Source organism: Myotis brandtii, unplaced genomic scaffold (assembly GCF_000412655.1).
Source record: "Myotis brandtii unplaced genomic scaffold, ASM41265v1 scaffold529, whole genome shotgun sequence".
NCBI lineage: Eukaryota > Metazoa > Chordata > Mammalia > Chiroptera > Vespertilionidae > Myotis > Myotis brandtii.
The window spans coordinates 238566-257756 of NW_005369934.1; the positions used below are offsets into that span (position 1 = coordinate 238566).

Sequence of the window (19191 nt, forward strand, 5' to 3'; positions counted from 1 at the left end):
AATACAAACCTATTTCATAGACTTGCATCAAACACCAAGAAAGTAAAATACCTATACTCAGAAAACTATAGGACATTGAAGAAAGAAACTGAGAAAGATACAAATAAGTGGAAGCATATACTCTGTTCATGGGTTAGAAGAATTAACGTAATTAAAATGTCCATAGTACCCAAAGCAATCTATAGATTCAATGTAATTCTTATTAAAATACCAACTGCATATTTACCAGATCTAGAAATATTCCAAAAATTTATATGAAACCAAAAAAGACTACGAATAGCCTCAGCAATCTTAAAAAAAAAGAACAAAGTTGGAGATATCACTAAACCAGACATCAAACTATACTACAGCCATTTTAATAAAAGCAGTCTGATACTGGCATAAGAACAGGCATATAGATCAATGGAATAGAACAAAGAACCCAGAAATCAACCTATGCTATATGGTCAATTAATATTTAACAAAGGAGTAATAGGGTAAAGATGGTCTCTTCAATAAATGGTGTTGGGAAAATTGGACAGGTATATGCATAAAAATGAAACTAGACCACCAACTTACACCATATACAAGAATAAACTCAAAATGGATAAAAGAATTAAATTTAAGTGACAAAACCATAAAAATCCTAGAAGAAAATGTAGGCAGTAAATCTCAGCCCTCGTAGCAATATTTTTGCTGATATGTCTCCTGGGACAAGGGAAATAAAGGAAAAATAAACAAATGGAACTATATCAAACTAAAAAGCTTTGTACAGCAAAAGATACCAGTATCAAAATGAAAAGGAAACCCAGTGTATGGGAGATCTTATTTGCCAATGTTACATCTGATAAGGGGTTAATTTCCAAAATATATAAAGAACTTATATAACTCAACACCAGGAAGACAAACTGTAGGGAGCGGCTATAGGGTTAAGCCTGGGACTGACCTGTTGGCAAAGCCACAAACAAGTCCCAGCTTAGAGGGCACAGTCCCCTTAGCATAATTAAGCTTGACCTTATGATGCTCCCTAGATCCTATCTGGGTAGCTAATGGGCTGTGGGAGGTGCAGCAAGTGCTGCTAAAACAAGTGAAACTCACAAGAACACTGTAACTATGGTGACCACTTCCTTGTTTACCTCTGGCTATAAAATAAAGGCTCAGCTTGCTGTCTGGATCTCTCTCTGTGGCCTCTGCCAGGCACAGGAGATCCACCTAGACCCAGCTGATTCTCTTTGTTTGTCTTTTCTTTAACCCTTCGCCACGCCCCCTCAGGCTCACCGAATCCTTGGCTGTGCTGGCTCAGCACAACAAACAATCCAATAAAAAAATGGGCAAAGGACCTGAATAGACACTTCTCAAAAGAGGACATACAGATGGCTAATAGACATATGAAAAAATGCTCAATGTCACTGATCATCAGAGAGATGCAAATTTAAATTACATTGGGATATCTCTTCACACCTGCCAGAATGTCTACCATCAATAAATCAACAAATAAGTGCTGGTCAGGATATGGAGAAAGGGAACCGTATTGCACTGTTGGTGAGAATGCAGACTGGTACAACCACTATGGAAAACAGTGTGGAGTTTCCTCAAAAAAATTAAAAATGGAACTCCTGTTTGATTCAGCAGTCCCACTTCCGGGAATATATCCTAAGAATCCCACAACACCAATTTGAAAAAATATACACACCCCTATGTTCATAGCAGCGTTATTTACAATAGACAAGTAAATAAGTGCCCATCAGTAGAAGAGTGAATAAAAAAGCTGTGGTACATTTACACAATGGAGAAAATGATACCTTTTGTGACAGTATGGATGGACCTGGAGATTATTATGCTAAGTGAAATAAGCCAGTCAGAGAAAGACAAATACTGTGTGATCTCACTTATATGTGGAATCTAATGGACAAAATAAACTAATTAATAGAAACAGAGGCATAGATACATAGAACAGACTGACAGCTGTCAGAGGGGAGGTGGGAAAGGGGAACTGGATGAAACAAGGTGAAGGGATTAGCCAAACAACATAGATACGCAAACCATACACATAGACAACTGTGTGATGATGATTAGAGGGAAGCAGGGGCGGGGTGGAAGTGGGCAAAGTAAGGGAAAATGTGGACATCTGTAATAGTGTCAACAATAAATAAAAATAAAGGAAAAATAAGAAATATTCATTTATAGTTTTTAGTATTTTTCTGTTGAAAAAGTAATACAATTATTATTAAAAGCTTAGAAAACATAGGCAAGCTGAAGAAAGAAAAAGAATTTACATGCAAAAAACACATAGGGAAAGGTGAAAGGGATTAAGTACAAATTGCTTGTTATAAAAATAGTCATGGGGATGTAAAGTACAGCATAAGGAAAATATAGTCAATAATATTGTAATAACTACACTTATTGGGGTAATCACTTTGTAAGGTATGTAAATGTCTATTTTGCTATGCTGTATACCTGAAAGTAATATAATACTGTATGATAACTGAAAAAAAAGTGAACCACACTAACAGCCAAACCAAAAAAAAAAAAAAATGTCAAAGATGGAAATTTTTTGTATATCTATAGTGCTTTGGTGCAGCTGGCTCTGAAAAGTCTGTAAGCCCAGGAAGGATGTTTTGAGCCCATCTGTAAAGAGAATAAAACTAGTGCTGTTTGGAAGACATGATACATATTCTAGATTTCAATGTTGCCTGCTCCCTGGACTCAGTACAACACACCAGAATAGGGCAAAATCACACAGTCACCATGGCTCGCTCAGGTCAGTCTGTGATAGGGGATGAGCTACTCAAAATCGCGGCCCATTTCCTTCCCCTCACCTGTCCTCTGTCACTTTGAAGCACTGCTTGTATCTTGGCTCTACTATGCCACTATGAGAACTTGGACAAGTTATTTACTTTATTTCAACCTCAGCTTGCTTATCTGTTAAAATAAAATAAAAATACACATCCTGTCAGTTGTAACATTTGAAGATTATATCGGATAATACATGTAAAGCATTCACACATCACCTGGCACATAAATGTTCACAAACAAATAAAATCAGAAATAAAAGAGGCAAAGTAACAACTGACACCACAGAAATACAAAGAGTTGTAAGAAAATACTATAATTAGCTTTATGCCAACAAAATGGACAACCTAGGCAAAATGGACAAATTCCTAGAAATATACAATCTTCCAAAACTCAATTAGCAGGAATCAGAAAATCTGAACAGTCAAATAACAATTAATGAAAAATTCCCAGGAAACAAAAGTCTTGGGCCAGACAAATGTACAGGTGAGTTTTATCAAACGTTCAAAGAAGAACTAACACCTATCCTCCTCAAATTATTCCAAAAAATCTAAAGAAGGGAAGACTTCCAAGCTCTTTTTACAAGGCTAGCATTATCCTAGTTCCAAAATGAGATAAAGACACTACAAAGAAAGAAAATTATAGGCCAGTATCCGTGATGAACATAGATGCTAAAATCCTCAACAAAATATTGGCAAATTGGATCCAGCAATACACTAAAAAGATTATACATCAAGGCCAAGTGGGATTTATTTCAGGGATGCAAGGATGGTACAATATTCGCAAATCAATACGTGCGATGCATCACATAAACAAAATAGGGATAAAAATCACATAATCGTATCAATAGATGCAGAAAAAACATTCAACAAAATCCAGCACCCATTTTTGATAAATACTCTCAGAAAAGTGGGGACATACCTCAATAAAGGCCATATATGACAAACCTATAGCCAACATTGTACTCAATGGGCAAAAACTAAGTGTTTCCTGTAAGAACAGGAATGAGACAGGGTTCTGTTTTCACCATTCTTATTCAGCATAGTACTGAAGTACTAGCCATAGTGATCAGAAGACAAGAAAAAATAAAAGGCATAGAAATTGGAAAGGAGGAAGTAAAAGTGTGATTATTCACAGATGACATGATATTGTACATAGAAAACCCTTAAGGCTCCACCAGAACTCTACAGTAAAACCTCGAAATAACAGAATAATTCAGGCAAGGAGGTGTCTGTTAAAGCTGAAAGTGTGTTATATAATAAGGTAGGTTATCCAGTTGTGTATATTAAAAAATTGACAAATTAGTTTAATGTTTTCACTTATGTAGACATGTTTGTGTAATTAAAATTAAGTATGCATGAAAAGTTTAATTTCACATAAAATCTTTTTATATGCATTACTATAATTTTAAATTTATACTGAATAGGTCTAGTAAATGCCTGCATTCACCAGTCACTGCGAGTAAACAAATGCACATGGCTGGGGCCTGGTTTAGTGTGCATTAGATTATTGGCCGACAGGAATTAAAGCAGAAGTCATGCCACGTGGCAACAGAACTAATTACCACATGTAATACGGTGTGACCATATGCTAAACATTCACTGAACGCTGTTTACCAGAGGTGACTCTTGGATTTAAATATGTAGAATATAGTAGTATATGTAATATTTATTTATGTTGGTGAAATTACTACAGTGTTTTTTTCAACATATTGCCTATTCACCATAATTTGTTAAAAATAACAATAAATTAATAACAAAAAATAACTTGTTAATTTAATTATAAGTAAATCTTGGTTAAAAACATTTTAAATTTAACATGGTATTAATTTTCTCATATAGTATATGGACCCGGAATTTTGTCCATTAAAATCTGAATGTTAAATCAAGGTCCACAAAATTGAGGGTTCATCACTGTACTTTTAATAAATGAATTGGCAAAGTAGCAAGATACAAAATCAACATCCAGAAATCGATAGCATTTTTTATACACCAAAGAGAAATTTTTTAAAAAATCCCATTTACCACTGCAGTGAAAAAAATAAGATACCTAGGAATAAACTTAATGAAGAAGATAAAAGACCTGTATTCAGACAACTACAGGACACTGAAAAAAGAAATAGAGGAAGATATAAACAAGTGGAAGAATATAATGTATTCATGAATTGGTAGAATTAACATAATTAAAATGTCCATATTACTCAAAGCAATCTATAGATTCAATGCAATTCCTATTAAAATACCAATGGCATATTTCAAAGTTCTAGAACAAATACTCCAAAAATTTATATGGGACCAAAAAGACCTCAAGTAGCCGCAGCAATCTTGAAGGAAAAAAAAAAGAACAAAGTTGGAAGAATCACAATGCTGGATATCAAACTATACTATAAAGTCAATCTAATCAAAACAGCCTGGTACTGGCACAAGTAGCAAGATACAAAATTAACCCTAAGGCTCCACCAGAACACTACAGTAGATCAATGGAACAAACAGAGACCCCAGAAATAGACCCACATATTATGGTGAATTAATATTTGACAAAGGAAGCATGTATATACAATGGAGTAAAGACAGTCTCTTCAATAAATGGTGTTTGGAAAATTAGACAGGTACATGCAAAAAAAAAAAAGAAAGAAAGAAAGAAAGAAAGAAAAAAGAAAAAGAAAAAGAAAAGAGAAAAGAAACCACCAACATACACCATACACAAGAATAAACTCTAAATGGATAAAAGACTTAAATGTAAGTCAAAAAACCAATAAAATCCTGGAAGAATTTTAAACAGTTGTAGAATTTTCACCAATACATCTCCTAGGGTGAAACAAGAATACAGGGTGGGTTAAAAGTAGGTTTGCAGTTGTGAGTACAATAAACAGTTTATTCTTGTATTATTTATTGTATTATTTTCCATATGAACAACTGTAAACCTACTTTTGCCCCACCCTATACAAGACAGAATTCAGAAATGGATAAATTTAATCTGCCACAAGAAAGGCCTTACCAAAAAGTTACAAACTGGGAATTCATGAAGATAATAGGTGCAGCCAGGACATGTTAGAGCAGTGGTTCCCAAACTTATTTGGCCTACCGCCCCCTTTCCAGAAAAAATATTACTCAGCCCCTGGAAATTAATTTTTTTTTAATTTTAATAGCAGTTACTCATCGCCCCCAAATGCACCTGTGGCCATCACCGCCCCCCTGGATCTCTGCAGCGCCTACCAGGGGGCGGTAGCGCCCACTTTGGGAATCACTGTGTTAGAGCCTCTCCTGTTACACTGTCTGATTGTCCTTCTTCAGACTATGGTGGCCCAAGAAATACCAGTTAATGCATATTTCTAGTTAGCCTCTATTTTACCTAGCCTGAAAGTACAGAAATAGAGCTGAAGTTATAAGGGAAGAGATGATGAAAGGGCCAACAGGAATTGAGCACCTATTATGTACTGGATGAATTACACAATGTAATTCCACTTACTTTTCATCAACCTTATTTTTTGTTTCGTTAATCCTCACCTGAGGACAATTTTACATTGATTTTTAGAAAGAGTGGAAAGGAAGGGGAAGAGACAAAGAAACATCGATATGAGAGACACACATCAATTGGTTGCCTCCCGCACACACCTTGACCGGGTCGGGGATCGAGCCTGCAACTGAGGTACGTGCCCTTGACCAGAATCGAAACCTGCAACCCTTCAATCCATGGGCCGATGCTCTATCCACTGAGCCAAACCAACTAGGGCAACCTTAATTTTTATCCCCATTTTATTAAAAAGGAAATGGACAAGGAGATAATTAATTCCCCCTTCCCATAGTTCCCTTGATGCACAGACAGGAAGTAGTGGGAGTCCTTGTTTCACGTACCTTGGAACGCTTTCAATAATACTTCACAGGTCTGCCTACTTTTATGTTGCTACCCCTGGCTCCATTGTTATATTTTCCCACTAGAGGCCCGGTGCATGAAATTCGTGTGGGGGGGAGGGGGGGAGGGAAGAGTGTGTCCCTCAGCCTGACCTGCACCCTCTCCAATCCGGGAGCCCTCAGGGATGTCCTACTGACAGCTTAGGCCTGCTCCCCGTGGTTCTCTGCGGGGCCTGCCTGCTCCACACCGTAGTGACTGCCAAGCAGGTTGTGCTGGCTGCTGCCTGCAGGCGGTGCTTGCCTGCTCCTGGGTCACCATGGCGACGGCCAAGAAGGCCATGCTGGGAGCTGCCTGCAGTCCCGCTTGCCTGCTCCCCAGTCACCGTGGCGACGGCCAAGCAGGCCTTGCTGGGAGCTGCTTCCTCCCTGCTGTCAGTCTCCACAGAGGCGATGAGGTTAATTTGCATACTCACTCCTGATTGGCTGGTGGGCATCGTGAAGGTATGGTCAATTTGCATCTTTCTCTTTTATTAGTGTAGATAATAGGTAGTCTACATAATTTGCTTACTAGCAGTAGCAAAAAAAAAGCAAACTAAAAGAATAGAATTCCATTTGTACCTATTAAAAGCATAAATATTTTTTGTTTTCCTTCTTTCTGTTTTAAACAAACTGCTCAATGTTGGTGAAGGTGTGATGAAATGGTAAAGGAGTAGCCTGCTGATGGGAGTGCAAACTGCTACCATCTTTTTTGGTAAGCAATTTGGCAATAAATATCAAGAGCCCTAAAGTACTCCTATATGTTACTCAGTAATTCCCATTCTGTTTATCTATCCTAAATGTAAAAAAATCTTTAGCCCAAAATAGTGCTCTATTGAGGTGGACAAAAACCTGATGTCTACAATAGAAGACACAAGAATTAAATCATTCTCTTCAACAAATGGTGCTGGAAAAATTGGATGTCCATATGCAAAACACATTGAACCTTAATATTACACCATACACAAAAATCAACTCAAAATGCATTAAGGACTTAAATGTAAGACCTAAAACTATAAGCTTCTAGAAGAATACATAGGATAAAAATTTCATAACATTTGTCTTAACAATAATTTCTTGAACACTGCACAAGCAACAAAAACAAAAAATAGACAAGTGGGACTATATCAAAATAAAAAGCTTCTGTGCAGCAAAAACAATAACCAGAATGAAACAATCAACAGAGTGAAAAGGCAACTTATGCAATGGGAGAAAAATTTGTGAACTACATATGTATATATATTTATAATGTATTATATTTAAAAATGGGAAAAGACTTGAATAAAAAGTGGGCAAAAGACTTGAACAGCCATTTCTCCAAAGACATACAGATGGCCAACAGGTACATGAAAAGATGCTCATCATCGCTAACAATGAGGGAAATGCAAATCAAAACCACAATTAGATATTACCTCACACATGTTAGGATGGCTACTATTTTTTTTAAAAGAATATAAAAATTGCTAGCAAGGAAGCGGAGAAATTGGAACCCCTGTGCACTGTAAAACGATGCAGCCACTATGGAAAGCAGTATGGAATTTCTTCAAAACTTAACAATAGTACTACCATATGATCCAGCAATCCTACTTCTGGGTATTCACCCAAAATAACTGAAAAATGGACCTTGAAGAGATATTTGCACTCCCATGTTCATTGCAGCATTATTCAAAACTAGAGGCCCAGTGCACGAAATTAGTGCACAGGTAGGGTCCTTAGGCCTGGCCAGAGATCAGGGCTGACCAGGGTTTTCCTTCTGGCTGCTGCCGGGGCCTTCCTTCCCTGGCTGCCAGCTGCTGGCTGGGGCCTTCCTTCGTTCCATGCTGCCCCCTGGTGGTCAGTGCACGTCATAGTGAGAGATTGAACTCCTGGTCTCCGGGTTGAACTCCCGAGGGGACACTTTGCATATTAGCATTATATATATACTAGAGGCCCGGTGCATGAAATTCATGCACTTGGTGGGGGGTCCCTCAGCCAGGCCTGCACCCTCTCACAGTTCGGGAGCCCTTGGGGAATGTCTGATTGATAGCTTAGGCCTGCATGGGGAGCGGGCCTAAGCCAGCAGTCGGACATCCTTAGCAATGCCGCGGAGGCAGGAGTGGCTCCCACCACTGCCGCTGTGCTCGCCAGCCGTGAGCCTGGCTTCTGGCTGAGCGGCACTCCCCATGTGGGAGTGCACTGGCCACCAGGGGGCAGCTCCTGCGTTGAGTGTCTGCCCCCTGGTGGTCAGTGCACATAATAGCGACCGGTTGGTCAATTTGCATATTAGCCTTTTATTATATAGGATAGCCAAGAAGTAGGAACAACTTATATCTCCATCAATAAATGAATGAACACACATACACACACAATGGAATGTTAATCAGGCTTTAAAAAGGAAGAAAATCCTGTCCTATGCTGTGATGTGGATGAACTTGGAGTAAGTACAAGCTACCAGTAGAGCTTCAGAAATCCTCATATTCAGAATCCAAAAAAAGCCAGTCACAGAAGGACCAACACAGCATGGCTCCTATACGTGGAGTCATGAAAAGATGCTCATCGTCACTAACAATGACTTCGGTTTACTGTAATTCAGTATGAAGTTTTCCTAACTAGTTTTACATTTTAATAAAATTTGAGTGAACATTTTTAACTTAGCTGAAAAAGATTAAATAAAGAGAAGTATTTTATCCCACTCTACACACAATACCTAAGCCTACAGATGCTAGGCTGGTCATCATGCACTGGGCCTAGGGTGGATGAATACGCCCTTCCGTAACGGCGGCAACTGCAGCACTTTCACCACAGACTTCTTTTGTCACTTTTCACAATAAAGTCTTCATAAGACATTTTGCCAAGAAAATTCTGCCCTGCAGTACCTGATATGCACTGCAGGAATAGTTTCCTAGAGGTCAATGTGCTGCATAATATAAAAAAAACTGAAAATGTTAAGTGATGTGCCTATCACATAGTAGGTACTCAAATATAGGTAAATCATAAATAAACATCCATCCCCTGAACAAAAGATTATAGAAATATCTGTATAATTCTACCATGACTGACTCCCTTAAAATAAAATTCAGAAAAAATACATTAGAAATATTAAATTTGTATATATAATGGGTAGTTATAGTTATGAATTGGTTAATCATGTGGTTAAATATTTCCTACTACACAGACATACTGAAATGGCACTCACAAGTCAAAAGAATAATACTTCTTCATACTTGGAGGTTTTCCCTATTAACTTCTTGCCACTGCTAATTAATTATCATTTATTTAGAAAGACATAGAAGGTCATATTGGTAAGTATTTTTTACCACTTTTGTTCACAACAAGGTTCGTTTCCCAAGTTGGGTCTAAGTAAGACTAAAAACTTGTGTGAAATTCCTGTCAAATACATCAATGCCCTTGAGATCTCCACAGTTTGCCAATTTCAGACTTTCTTGACCTGGACTGCCTAAGCCAGGTCTATCAATTTACCCTGATTACTAGTATACAAAGGCTGAAAACCAGCCCCAAAGCCTCTTGAATGTAGCTTTTGCTTAAAAATGAAGTTAATAATCATAGATTATACAGGACCTCTATGTTTGTTGGATGCAATTCATTTTTTTATTACTGTTTGCATTCAAGACATGATACTGTGGTTATGGAACATTTTCTCTCCTATCATAACGAGTTCCTGTGGGGATTCCACATACTCACTTTTGGCACATGAGGATTGAACTCAACAGCTCTATGAATGGCCTCGACTGCATTCATCTCTGCTGTGCTCAGCCCCCGTCGAGATGCAGCCTCGGGAGAGAATCTGAAAAGCAGAAAGACAAACACCATGCAGTTGGGACCACTGCTTGGGCATCAACCCAGAGTGGCATCTACATATGAAGGGCCCAGAAAACCACAGCAAGCCAATGGCATGACCTTTTCAAACCTCCACTACATGGAACCTCTGAGTGACACCTCAGACCAAGGCCAACAAAAACCCCCACAGAAGCAGAAAGCGTGTTTGCATCTAATCGTGGCAGAAATTAAATTCAGCTGTCAAGTCTCTCTGTCTAAATAGCTATCTAAACTTTCTCTGGGGCACCTGCTTAGGTCAGGGGAGGGGATAGGACTGATGAGGGCCGACAGTGTAGGAAAAGAGAAAACTAGGTTACAGGAGAGCACACTTGGAAAACTGGGGAGAATTTTCAAGGAGCTCCCAACCCAGCATCAGTGCTGCCCTGGAGGGTAAGTCGTGCAGCCTCAGCGGCAGCAGGAGAACCTGCCTGCGGCCGGGCTGGCAGGGGGGTGTGCATGCCCCAACTGCGGGCCAGACACCTGTCCAAGTGGATGAAAAAAAAACCAGACCATGCAATCTCTTTCTCACCTCACACCCAGGGCTAACTCCAGAGCTGTGCTTGGCAGGCAGACACCACAGGGGAAGCTGTGACAACCCTGGCCCTGCCCTCCCAAGCTGGAGTCGCTGTGTAGGGAGAAAAGATGTTGCAGTAGGTACTGGCGATCTACAGGACAAAAAAGAATGAAAGACAATTACTTCGGTCTTGAAGTGCACACACACTTAACAGCAAACCTGTCTGACACGGCAGAGGCTCTTTTCTTTCCCTGTGATCTGATTTTCAATGGGACCAAGGGAGTGCATGGGAAGTGTGTTTCTGACTGAAAAACAGTTAAGCCATCTATTCTTTCTCATCTGCCAGTCGTCTTGGATGTTTATGGAAATTCTCTATGCCACAGTCACTTGCCTGAGTAAAATGGGCAAATATCCCATTGAGATGGCCACTCAAAGTAAACAGACCCTGGGCGGGGGGTTGGTTGGGAGTAGATGAGACAAAGAATGGAGATGACCACCCCCTCTGCCATATTACTACCCAGTCTTGGACTGCTGAAGAAACAGGAATATGCAAAAAATGAATAAAAGAAAGGCATTTTGTGTTAAGTACTAAGCAGGCCTTTTGGTATGAATTATCTGGCAAAAAAAGAAAAAAAGTCACTTCAGAGGCATGGAATTATATACAAATCCCTCTTTAGGGATTCTTACACCCCTGCAATACTTCAGGGTGTACTTCCCCTCCTGCTGGCAGTGAAAGAAAAGATCAGCAGATTCTGGAAAATGCATGCTCATAAGCAGGGGCTCATAGAATAGGAGACTTCCAGGGAAACGCTCAGAAGCAACATCTCCTGGAGTTGTAGGGCACTTAGTAGCACACACGTTGTTACTCACTTACTTGTCAGAGACAGCTCTTGCTTTGAGCAAGGCAGCTGTGTAGCATATTGTTGCCGACTTTGGTAAGCTTATATCTGTTAAAAAAAAAAGAAAAGAAAAGAAAGAAAGTAGGAACTCTTGTAAGTTTGCAAAAACAAGGAGCAATGGTTTTTAATATGCTAGTATTTTAAACATGTAAGTCTAATAAAGCATAAATTAAGAATATTATAATGTCCATAGTACACAGCTATTTCTTATCTATCAGGGTGGTATGTGCAACTAAGAGTAATTTATATTTTTGTAAATAATTCATGTTTAAAATCTATCAGACTGACTTTAGCAATCATCTTCTACTTTAAAATGTGTATTTTCATCTGTTGAGTTTACTCAAGCAGAGAATAGCTAAAAATGTAACAATTTAATGTTAGGTGAATACCCTTGATATCATGAAAGGCAAATACGATCTCTTTGTTACTTATAAAAATTTATCAACAGGCATATGAAATACCAATGTGAAGGAAAATTTATTACCTTTATTTAAAAAACAAACAAAAACACACCACAGCTTAAACTATATATCTTTTGAATTACATGTTAAGAAGTTCATGTTTAGTTTTTTTGTTAAAATGTAACATATATATTGTATATATAAAAACTATATGATAAATCTTTATATATAAGGATATACATATGAAATTGTTAGAAAACTATAGTTTTTGTTCATTCAATCCCCTTTTCATATGAACCCTAATTTGTTTCCCAGAACAACTTCCTCTCAGTTTGTGTAGAAAATCTCAGATGAAGGGTAGAGTGAGTAATAGGTTCAGATAATGAGTTTGCAGGGAAGTAAAAGTACAGGGTACAACTAAGAGTAGATAAACTCAAAGAGAGTAGTCCTTTGGGGGAAAACATCTGTTTTTAAATTATGATTCTATTTCTTTATTTTTTTAAATGTTTTTATTGATTTCAGTGAGAGGAAGGGAGAGAGATAGAAACATCAATGATGAGAGAGAATCATTGATCAACTGCTTCCTGCACACTCCCTACTGGGGATCCAAGGGCATGTGCCCTGACCAGGAATTGAACTGTGACCTCCTGGTTCATAGGTCAACACTCAACCACTGAGCCACACTGACCAGGATGAATCTATTTATTAGAATAGTATTTCTTTAATACTCAACCAAATGTATACTATGACATAGAAATGTGTTCTAATTCAGACCAGGTAAAAATATGTCATTCCTGTTGCCGCCAAATTCATTCTGGGCTAGAGGAATACAACACCTGGAATCCTTGTTTCTTTACAGATCTGTTTTCAACTTAGAATTGTATTACAGTAGAAATGGAAAGGGAAGTCCCACAACTAGCCAATAGACGGAAGTAGAAGAAAATATTTTCATAAAAGAAAATCAATCCCTCATCCAATAACAAGTATTTACCATCAATTCAAGCATGAGGAATTTCTCTTTGAGAGAAATTTTGATGACATTGAGAAAATACAAATAATTATAGAAAATACCAACACAGAATTGAAAGGGAGAGAGTCTTTGCAACCCTGAGCTCAGATATATACAAACAAAATTTCACCACCATATGTATAGTATAAAATGGTATGTTTATGATTAAGAAGAAAAAAATGTCAGACACTCACAGATTTTTCATTGCTTTTCCAATATCTAAACATTTAACCACTTCCCGGTGTGGGAAATCAATCTAGGAATCAAATATCTTGTTTGCTAGAGTCCACTCATTGATTGTCACTGGAAGATAATTTTTTAAAACTGCAGGTAATACACATTATACTTACTTAATGTTCAGATCTTTTATTTAAAAATTATCCAAGCCTTGTTTCCACCCTTCCTGGTGGAAACCCACAGTATACGATGGTCGGCAAACCGCGGCTCGCGAGCCACATGAGGCTCTTTGGCCCCTTCAGTGTGGCTCTTCCACAAAATACCACGTGTGGGCGCGCACGTACAGTGCGATTGAAACTTCGTGGCCCATGAGCAGAAGTCGGTATTTTGTGGAAGAGCCACACTCAAGGGGCCAAAGAGCCACATGTGGCTCGCAAGCTGCAGTTTGCCGAGCCGCAGTTTGCCGACCACTGGCATGGGAGAACATATTTGCCAATGATACATCTGTTAAAGGGTTAATATCCAAAATATAGAAGGAACTCATACAACTTAACAGAAGGAAGATAACCCAATTTAAAAATGGGCAAAGGACCTAAATAAACACTTCTCCAAAGTGGACATACAAATGGCAAACTCACATATGAAAAAATGCTCAAAGTCACTGATCATCAGAGAGATGCAAATTAAAACCACAATGAGGTATCACCTCACACCTGTCAGAATGGCTACCATCAACAAAAAAAAAAACAAATGACAAGTGCTGGAGAGAATGTGGAGAAAAGGGAACCCCACTACACTGCTGGTGGGAATGTAGACTGATGCACTCATTATGTAAAATAGTATGGAATTTCCTTAGAAAATGAAATATGGAACTGCCATTTGACCCAGTGATCCTACTTCTAGGAATATATCCTAAGAAACCTGAAACACCAATCAGAAAAAATTTATGTACCCCTATGTTCAGAGCAGCACAATTTACAATAGCTAAGATCTAGAAACCACCCAAGTGCCCATTAGTAGATGATGAATAAAAAAGCTGTGGTACATTTATACCAGGGAATACTAAGCAGCAGTGAAAAAAAGGAATCTCTTACACTTTGAGACAACATGGAGGGACCTGGAAAGTATCATGCTAAGTGAAATAAGACAGAGAAAGACAAGTATCACGTGATCTCAGTAACAAAATAAACTGATGAATGAAGTGGGTCCAGAGACATGGAAGCATGGATCAGAGTACAGAAGAGCAGAGGAAAAGGGGGGAAGGGTGGGTGGGTGGGAGGTAATAAATCAAAGACCAGTATGAATATATGCATGGCCCATGGACACAGACAATGGGGCAATGAGGGCCTGGGGGTGGGGGTGAGCTGGAGAGGGCCTATGGGGGCTAGGGTAATGGGACATATGTAATACTTTCAACAATAAAGAATTTTTTAAAAAAAGAACTACTCAGAATGAAGAATAACTGAAATGAAAAATACATTAGATGAAATCAATAGTAGATTAGATGAAGCAGAAGATCAAATCAGTGATTTGGTAGAAGAAAACACCCAAGCAGAAGAGCAAAAAGAAAAGAAACTCAAAAAAATTGAGGATAGTATAAGGAGCCGCTGGGACAACTCCAAGCATACCAACATTTGCATCATGGAGATGCCAGAAGGAGAAGAGAGAAAGGAATTGAAAACCTTTTAAAGAAATAGTGATGGAAAACTTCCCTAACCTGGTGAAGGAAACAGACACACAAGCCCAGGAAGTGCAAAGAGTCCCAAACAAGGATGGCACCAAGACACATCATAATTAAAATGTCAAAGGTTAAATATAAAGAAAGAATCTTAAAAGCAGCAAGGGAAAAGCAGTTAGCTATCCACAAGAGAGATCCCATAAGACTTTCAGGTGATTTCTCAACAGAAACTTTGCAGACCAAAAACAATTGACATGAACTATTCAAAGTGATAAAAAGCTATGACCTATATAACCAAGTTTATTCTACCCAGCAAAGCTATCATTTAGAATCAAAAGACAGGTAAAGGGCTTCTCAGACAATAAAAAGCGAAACGAGTTCATCACCATCAAGCTATTATTACAAGAAATGTTAAAGAGTTTTCTTTAAGAAGAAGAAAAAAAATAAGACCCTTACATATGCTGCCTACAAGAGAGTCATGTCAGATCAAAAGATCCACACAGACTGAAAGTAAAGGGATGGAAAAAGATGTTTCATGAAAATGTAAGCAAATAAACAAAAGCTTTGGTAGCAATACTTATATCAGATAAAATAAACTTTAAAACAAAGGCTATATAACAAGAAACAAAGAATACTACTTCTGGGTATTTATCTGAAGAAACTCAAAACACTAAATCAAAAAGATATATTTACAGCATTATTTACAATAGCCAAGATATGGAAGCAACCTAAGTGTCCATTAATAGATAAATAGATAAAGAAGTGGTGCATATATACAATGGAATATGACTCAGCCACACAAAAAAAGGATGAAACTTGCCATCTGCAACAACATGGATGGATCTATAGGGTATTGCTGAGTGAAATAAGTCAGACAGAGGAAGACAAATGCCATATTATCTCACTTATATGTGGAATCCAAAAAACAAAATAAACGAGTAAGCAGAACAGGAGCGGACTCATAGATACAGAGAACATTTTGATGGTTGCCAGATAGGAGGGGCTTTGGGGGATGGATGAAAAATGTGAAGGGCTTGAGAAGTACAAATTGGTAGTTATGGAATAGTCATGCCTACAGCATAGGGAATATAGTCAATAATATTGTAATAACGATGTATGGTGTCAGATGGGTACTAGGTTTATTTGGGTGATCACTTATTAAGTTATAATCTAATCACTGGGTTGTACACCTGAAACTAATATTGTATGTCAATTATAATAAAAAAAAATGTTTTAAAGTAAAAACAGTTTTTTGAGCAGGAAATAACAAATCAGGTGCTTTCCAGTATTGCCTGTAATTTATTCATAAATTTTATTCAGGGGAAGGGATTCTCAAAATCATCCTTAGTCCAATTTTGTGTGAAAAGTGCCTTTCTGTCTTTTGTAAGTGACATGTAGCTGCCATTATTACCAAAAAGTTCTCTTAACAATTAGAATCCAAGGAGGAAAGAAAAAAAGAGTCATCACATAATTCCATTATTGTCTGCAGAAACAAGGAATGCTAAATAAACATTTCTCACTTAAGCCAGGCTGGCGCTTGTTTAATTTTCCTTCTGCTTCTTTGACATCTTGTGTTTCATACAGGTCTTTTTCTGAAAAGGGAGGAACCTTCTCCAGTGTCTTAGGCATGCAAAATCAAATGGTCATGAGAGTCTTTTATTAAAATCTAAAATCCTGAATGTAATACAATTGGAATCATAGAGTATGTACTGTGTTGTGTCTGGCTTCTTTCACTCGACATGATGTTTCCGAGTTCCTTCCATGTTGTTGCACGTATCAGTACTTCATTATCTATTGCTGAATACTATTTTATTGTATGGATATACTACAATATGCTTATTCTCGTGCTAGTGGCTATCTGGACTGTTTTCTAGTTTGGGACTGTTATAAATAAAGCGATTGTGACTATTGTGTAAGATTTTTTTCTGAAAAAAAAACAACAACACAAACACAAACAAAAAACCTCATTTCTGTTGGATATGTAATTAGAAATGGAATTGCTGAGTCAGAAGTTGGAAGTTAAGTTTAATCTGGTAAGCAGTGCTTCAAAGTAGTTATATAAAGTTTGTGAAACTAATATATGGTTGATAAATGTCAGAAAAATAGTTACTTTTGAGTTGAGGGTAGTTTGGGGCCAGAAAGGGGTCTGAGGCAACCTTCTAAGATGGTGGCAAGTTTTATAATCCTGAGTGGTCATCACACGGGGTAAACATAAGTGAAAAGTCATCCAGTTCTACACGTAAGATTTGTGCAAGTTACTACATGTAACTTATCTCTCAATAAAAGATTAAAAACAAAACTACAATCCTGTGCCACATGAAGCTGTCTTCTCTCCAATCTATAACATTTTACTTGCCTTTTGTCATTCTGGCCCTCTCCATTCTTGCTACAAATCATTATCTAAAAATTACTTACTAGTTTTACCTTCCATTAAAAAACAGAATCTGGTTATTTCTCAAGTCAGCCTTTCAAATATTAAGATGGTTAAAACATCTCTTCTAAACCAATTATTTCCTGAATAAATACTTCTAGTTCCCCAACTGATATATTCTTCAGAATTTCTCACTTATTTTTGTTACAGAGCCACAGGTGGTTTCAAAATATGAGAATTACAAGTGGCAATAACCCTCTGAGTCCCTGAAACCTGACCAGGACAAAGCCCAGTGAGACGTGCAGTCTGAGGCGCAGGGCCACCACACTCTGAGGACCAGCTAGGACAGCCTGGTGTAGAGCGGTGGAACTCCTTGTTTGCCCCAATGACTGGATAGGCAACAACACCTAGATTCTATTCAGATTCACTGCAGCCAAACCCAGGTCCTTTCTCTTTTACTTCAGCCATGAAAATTTTGGAACCTAGAAGTAGGATTTTCCATTTGACTCCATTAAATTTTAAATCTTAAAATGAAATAGAAACTATTAAATATTAATCATATCATTCCAGCCTACCAGTCATTGTTCTGACTCAAGCTACCACCCAAATGGGCTCCATACACTTCATAAGCATATGACCTTCCTCCCCATATGATCATTATCATTATCAAAATTACTGATGACATTTTTCAAGGACTTATTAAGTGCCAGGCACTGGTGTTAATCACTTACTCACATTATCTATTTATTCTTCACAGCAACCCTATGAGACAGGACCTACAGTTAGCCCTGTATCATAGATGGGGAAGGTGAGGCAGAGAATGGTCAAGATATAAAGTAATATCAGGTATTTAGAATAAATATCAGCTGTCCCCAGAGCACATGATTTTTAACTGTGTTATGTTGTCTATAAGATCTGATTTTAAAAATATTGACCATGGCAATACCAAGAGAATTCAGAAATCATATTCCAGAGATCACCCTAAATTTGCAATGGTCTCAATGATATATGTGCAACCCTTTATTATATCTATTGGTATAATAGGTATTAATTATATAATTATTACTAGTAGCCCGGTGCTCGAAATTCGTGCACATTAAAAGGGAATTAATTGCCCTAACCGGCTTGGCTCAGTGGATAGAGCATCGGCCTGCAGACTCAAGGGTCCCGGGTTCGATTCTGGTCAAGGGCATGTACCTTGGTTGCAGGCACATCCCCAGTGGGGAGTGTGCAGGAGGCAGCTGATCAATGTTTCTCTCTCATCGATGTTTTTAACTATCCCTCTCCCTTCCTCTCTGTAAAAAATCAATAAAATATATTTTTTTATAAAAAGGGAATTAATTAGCAGAGATATTTTAATATTGCCATTTGTCCTTTCTCTAGAAATAGAAGTGTGAGAGATGAAAGGACATTAATAAAATGTATATGAAAATCATATATAAATTTATTAATAAATAAACAGTAACAAAAGGATATAACATCAACAGAGGCATGATATATAAAAACGACAAAAACATGATATGAAAACAACAAAAACATGAAAACAATAAAAACATGATATAAAAACAACAGCAGTGATGCAAATGACTGATAAAGTGATTAAACTTATTCTAATATCTCCCTGTACACCACATTAAGAGTGAAAACACTTTCAGAGTGCTTCTTGA

The 19191-nt window shown here is 37.8% G+C and overlaps 1 protein-coding gene across 11 annotated transcripts in view; it reads right to left on the reverse strand.

The window, feature by feature from the left end:
• The window catches only part of ST7 (suppression of tumorigenicity 7), a 239917-nt gene that overhangs the window by 40479 nt on the left and 180247 nt on the right, over positions 1–19191 (reverse strand). For all 11 annotated transcript variants that reach the window (XM_005877698.2, XM_014548931.1, XM_005877693.2 and 8 more), the window contains 2 exons: positions 11864–11936; positions 10341–10443 (listed from right to left, as the gene is read on the reverse strand). In XM_005877698.2, coding sequence (XP_005877760.1) covers positions 10341–10443; positions 11864–11936 — 176 coding nt within the window. The remainder of the gene's footprint in view (positions 1–10340; positions 10444–11863; positions 11937–19191) is intronic.